A 5,664-nucleotide genomic window follows, 5' to 3' on the forward strand; every position below is an offset into this window, starting at 1 on the left:
GCCATGGCCACAGCTCTGCTGCACTCACAGCCCTGGAGCAGCCGTCGGGTCTGGATCTGCCACAGTAGGACATGGGCAACAAAGGCGCCTTTCGGGGCTGGTGCTCAGTGCATGGACTTCAGGGGGCCTGCGGCGGCAGGGATAACCAGGTATTCTTTGGGGATGGTTCATAGCTTTTCTCAGAATCTCAGGGGGTGCAAGACCCCAAAAGAGAATAAGAAAGATCTTCTGCTAAAAAGTAAAGTTCTTTTCTTCTACAAATACTTTATTGATCATTTTAGCTGATATTATCACTTTAAATATATTTTTATTGATTTCAGAGAGGAAGAGAGAGGGAGAGAGAGAGATAGAAACATCAATGATGAGAGAGAATCATTGATCAGCTGCCTCCTGCACACCCCCTACTGGGGATCGAGCCTGCAACCCGGGCATGTGCCCCTGACCAGAATCAAACCCGGGACCCTTCAGTCCGCAGGACTACCCTCTATCCACTGAGCCAAACCGGCTAGGGCTAGGTGATATTATTTTGGAAAATGCTGCAAAGCGACAGAAGAGGTGCGATGATGCGTGGCTTGCTAATTGCAAGGATGATGCAATGAACTCCCACGTTCCCTTCCTCTCTTTGCCGGTGGAAGCATATTGGCCACAAGTGCTCACCTGCTCTCTCCATACATATGCAAAGGTCCGAAGCAGATGTGTTAACTAACACTTGTTACTTCTGGGTTGTGGGGACGGGGCTTTCTGCGGTCTTGTTATTCTCTGTACTTTTCCGTCTGCATAAAATTCTCTGCCAAGGACGCTGCTCTTCTCCATTGCAGAGACCGGTGTGCTGAGCGGGCACCGGCTTCCCTGGCTGTCCCCAGAGTGAGCCCCAGGACCACCTTCTCCTGGACAGTGGCCGCCCTTTCAGGACAGAGTGCCCACTGGGCTGCAGCTGGGTTGGACGGGCACCAGGTGACCTGGTTTCCAGCTCACCCCAGAGGCCTCCACCAATTTCCTTCCACCCCCCGTGCCTCAGTCTCCCTAAATGCCTCAGAGGGATTTGCATGATGTGGTCTCAAGGACTCTTCTGGCTCCGAGGCCTTACCTGGGGCCACAGGGGTGTGACAGGCAGGATCAGGGATTCTTCCGTGGCAGGTGCTGCCTCAAAGGTGGTGAGGTAGAGGATGGTCGGGGCCAGGCTGGTGGACGACTCCTCCATGGCAGCGTCCAGCGCCTGATCTTCGGAGAGCACCACCTTCTTCATGAGGGAGCTGGGGCCTCGGACCAAGGCTCGGCCTGAGAGACGGAACAGGAAACACAGGGCCTTTATCTGCTCGCCACCCTGCATTGGCCCAAAGCAGAGCCCACGTTTCCCGCTGCAAACAAGGGGGTGGAGGCATCACGTGACAAGTCTGACAGCCTGGCTAGCCATTGGCTCCCAAACCTCCCTGCTGCCCACTCTCCTGGGAAGGTGGAAACCGGGGCCTGGGGGCGGAGGAATGTCTGGGGTGAACTTGCAGTGTTGCTGGGGAGACAGCCCAAGGATTCTCAATCTAAAGCAACATCATAGCAAGTCCAAGTCTGGGATGGCTGGGTGCAGCCCAGGGTGTAAGTACGACAAATGGGAATTAGTAGGATTAACATGGAAGGCTTCCTGGAGGAGGTCAAGGTTAAGTAGAGGAGCAAGGAGCTAAAGCTGAGAGGCGTTGCAGGGGGAGAGGCCTTTGAGAAGTCTGGAAGGTGAGAGCTGAGGCTGATCACACACGAGGGAAGGCTGGCTATGTGGTGATAACACACGCTGTTTGCTGAGTGCCTGCTGTGTGTGAGGACCCCGGTGTATGCCCCTTCCTGCGGTACTAGCATTAGTTCATGAGCTCTGCAGGAGCTCTGGGAGGCAGGTACTCTGTCAGCCTCATCCACCAGGGAGGAAACTGAAGCACAGAGAGGTTAGGAGACCTCCCTGAGGGCACACAGCTGGTAAATATTGAAGTTTGAATTTGAACCCAGCTCCACCTGAGGATAAAATCAATACTTTTAACCACCAATGCCGCCTTCCAAGACACATGGGCATGGGGCAGGTGAGTGTGACCAGGCAGGTTGGGGTGGTCGGGAACACGGGGCTTCGAGAGAAGCTGGAGGGCCCAGGCTCTTCCCTGCCTCTTGTCTCAGGCGAGAGCCGACGTTAAGGCTGGTTGGGTCGTTGGGATCACTCCACGGCTCCAGAAATGAATCCCAGAGATGAGAAAGGCCACTTAGGGAACTTCGAATCGGTTTCATTTCCCAGGCTTCACAGCTGGTCAGCTGGGCTGGGCCTGGCCTCCAGACCTCCCGTGCCCCCTCCTCCTTTTGCGCGCTCTCTCTCTTAAAATATTTTTATTGATTTCACAGAGGAAAGGAGGAGAGAGAAACATCAATGATGAGAGAGAACCATTGATCGGCTGCCTCCTGCACGCCCCTCACTGGGATCGAGCCTGCAACCCTGGCATATGCCCTGACGGGGAATCGAACTGTGACCTCCTGGTTCATAGGTCGATGCTCAACCACTGAGCCACGCCACTCGCTCTGTTAGGGCCCCACCGGTCCCCTGGCGCTGGGGGCTGGAGCTGAGCTGAATGGATCCACACCCCATGTTTGCCCTCTGGCTTGTCTGTCGAGGATGCCAGCATCCAGGAGTAGGGGGCTGAGGATCTAAGCTGCCCCCCGCCACGTATACACCTGCAGACTGTGTTCTGCCCACGTGGGGGGTCCCAGGAGGCCTGGCAGGAAAGCAAGCCCCAGCTGTTTGCAGGGGGAGGCGGGGCTGAGGCTCCACCACCTCCTCCTGCAGAACCCCTTCAGCTCTGTGTCTGCACCGCGAGCCCTGCCCCTAGAGGCAGCCTTGTCACAGGAAGAGGCTTGGAAGCTGGGGTTGAGGTTGAGGTTTCGGGCTGGAGGCCAGGTGAGCCTGGGGAGGAGCCAGTTGAGTGTAGCTGCTGGGAAATGTTTGTTCAGAGACCAAATGGGCAAAGGGAGGGGGCACTGGGAACAGTGGCAGCTAGATGCTCGCAGGGGCTTGGAGATGTGAAGGAAGGTGAGGAGGGCTAAGGGGATGGGAGCACCGCAGGGAGCAGACAGGGCAGAGGCCGGAGCGACAGGGATGAGACGCCTCCCCCTGGGACCTCAGTGTCCAGCTTGGAGGACACTGGTTCAGCATCAAGGAGAAGCTGAGCATCACCTAGCAACAACAGCTCCCCGTCCCTGCCGCCTGCCAGGCACCGCCCCAAGCTCTCCACATATCAGGTGGTCTCTGGACCTCCACTGAGGCTCGATGGGGCCATTTTCCTCATTTTGCAGAGGGAGAAACTGAGGCACAGGCCCTAACCGGTTTGGCTCAGTGGATAGAGCGTCGGCCTGCGGCCTGCGGGGTCCCGGGGTTGATTCCGGTCAAGGGCATGTACCTTGGTTGCGGGCACATCCCCAGTAGGGGGTGTGCAGGAGGCAGCTGATCGATGTTTTTCTCTCTCTTCGATGTTTCTAACTCTCTATCCCTCTCCCTTCCTCTCCGTAAAAAATCAATAAAAAAAAAGATTGAGCATCTATGGCCACACGTCCCTCCCTGCCTCTCCCAGGGTCCTCCCCTCGCCAGATCCCTCAGACCTTAGTGAGACCGCCTCACTCCTCTGGGTGCCCGTTGCCTGCCTCCTTTGGGGCCTCTGGATGTCCTCCCAGTGACCTTACACCATGGACACCCCCTCCGGGCCTGCTCCTAAAGCCATCTCCACCCCTCACTCCGCCCTCCCTTCCATCTCAACACCCCACCCCATCCCAGAAATCCAGCTACCTCTGTGCAGTTTCAACCTCTCCCTGCGTCTCTTGTGCTCTCTGCCGCGTCTCTTCCCTGGAGACCGGTTCTCCTTCTCAGGGTAGGGCAGGGCCAGCCCCAGAAGCAGGCTCTTGTCCTGCAGCAGGCCTGCAGGACTTTGCCCAGGCAGCAGCCCCCCTGCCCCGGGCAGCCTGGAGGCCTGCCTGGTGGAGGTGCCCACAGCTCCATCCTGGGCCCGACCAGGCATGCCTGGCCCCCGCTCCTTTTTGCCCAGGCCCCGCCGGTGGTGGTGGCTGGCCGGAGGCGTCCACAGTGCTGGGCCTGGGAGGTGGATATGATTCTCAGGGAGGTTTCGAGCAGGGGTTCCAGGGCCCAGGGAGCCGGCCAGGCTCAGCTCCAGAAACGCCAGGAGGGCAAGGAACAGCATGGGGGCCACGTGGGTGGTGGGCCCAGCCATGGGCTCCTCCTGCAAGAAAAGCAGCATTTGAGGGGGCAGCTGGGCAGCCCTCCTCCTCCACTTCCCCACTCCCAAACCCCTCCCTGACAACCCTGCCGCCCAGTACTTCTCCACAGGGACAGAGGGGACTTTGCCCCCAGGGGGGAGTGGGTAATTCTGGGTTGGCAAAACTGGGCAGTGTTATCCCGCAACGCCAATCAGAAAGAATGCACCCCTATGTTCATAGCAGCGTTATTTACAATAGCCAAGATCTGGAAACAGCCCAGTGTTCATCAGTAGATAAGTGGATAAAAAAAGCTGTAGTACAGTTACACAGTGGAATACTATGCAGCTGTGAAAAAAGAAGGATCTCTTACCCTTTGACACACCATGCAGGGACCTGGAGAATATTACGCTAAGCAAAATAAGTCAGTCAGAGACAGACAAGTATCACATGATCTCATTCATATGTGGACTCTAGAGAACAAAATAAATTGGTGAACAAAATAGCTCTGGGCTCCATCCCCAGTGTGGGGTGTGCAGGAGGCAGCCGATCCAGGATTCTCTCTCATCATTGATGTTTCTCTCCCTCTCCCTCTCCTTTCCTCTCTGAAATCAATAAAACATATTTTTTTTTAAAAAAGAGAAACTAACTGAAGTAAAGGTTACCAAAATAAAAAACACAACCCCCCTCACTCCCCCCCCCCAGCCGAGGAACAAAATAGAACCAGAGGGATGGGAACATGGAACAGACTGACACATCTCAGAGGGAAGCCGGGGGGGTGGGGGGAGAAGTAACCAAATAATTTATATGCATATATGCATGGCCCATGAACACAGACAATAGGGTGGTGAAGGCTGGGAGCGGGGTGGGAACTGGGTGGTGGGGGGCACAGGGGAGAAGAAAAAGGAGGACATTTGTAATACTCTCAACAATCTATATATACTAGAGGCCCGGTGCATGAAAATTCCTCAGCCTGGCCTGTGCCCTCTCACAGTCTGGTAGCCCTCAGGGGATGCCACTGCTGGTCACCGCCGCCCCCCAATTGCAGTCTCCTCCCTTTGCTCGCTGGCCCCACCCCCCCGCCAATGGGTCGTTCTGCCATCTAGTCAATTTGCATAGAGGATAAAAGCATAATATGCAGATCGACCGGATGGTGGAACGACCGGTTGCTATGATATGCACTGACCACCAGGGGGAAGACGCTCAATGCAGGAGCTCCCTGTAGTGCCCCATTGGCCAATCGGGGCCTGCTGCCCAACCTCTCGGTCCCTCCCTCCGGCTGGCAGGCTCTGATTGCCCGGTGGGGAATGGGGAACCGGGGGTGGGTGGCAGCAGAGGGGGCAGTGCCAGGCCAAGGCAGGTGGGAGTGAGCGGGGCACCGACAGCCCCGCCAGTCACCCCACAAACAGAGGGCGACCGTCATCAACAGCGTGGGCAGGG

At 56.7% G+C, this 5,664-nt stretch overlaps 1 protein-coding gene across 1 annotated transcript in view; it reads right to left on the minus strand.

Annotated features, from left to right (window-relative positions):
- DRAXIN (dorsal inhibitory axon guidance protein) overlaps positions 1 to 4,323 on the minus strand; it is a 12,596-nt gene extending 8,273 nt beyond the window's left edge. The window contains exons 1-2 of the mRNA XM_015565885.1: positions 3,803 to 4,323; positions 1,088 to 1,278 (exon numbers count right to left, since the gene is read on the minus strand). Coding sequence (XP_015421371.1) covers positions 1,088 to 1,278; positions 3,803 to 4,268 — 657 coding nt within the window. The 5' untranslated portion in view covers positions 4,269 to 4,323. The remainder of the gene's footprint in view (positions 1 to 1,087; positions 1,279 to 3,802) is intronic.
- Positions 4,324 to 5,664: the final 1,341 nt, after the last annotated feature.

The sequence above is a fragment of the Myotis davidii genome, unplaced genomic scaffold (assembly GCF_000327345.1).
Source record: "Myotis davidii unplaced genomic scaffold, ASM32734v1 scaffold299, whole genome shotgun sequence".
Taxonomy (NCBI): Eukaryota; Metazoa; Chordata; class Mammalia; order Chiroptera; family Vespertilionidae; genus Myotis; species Myotis davidii.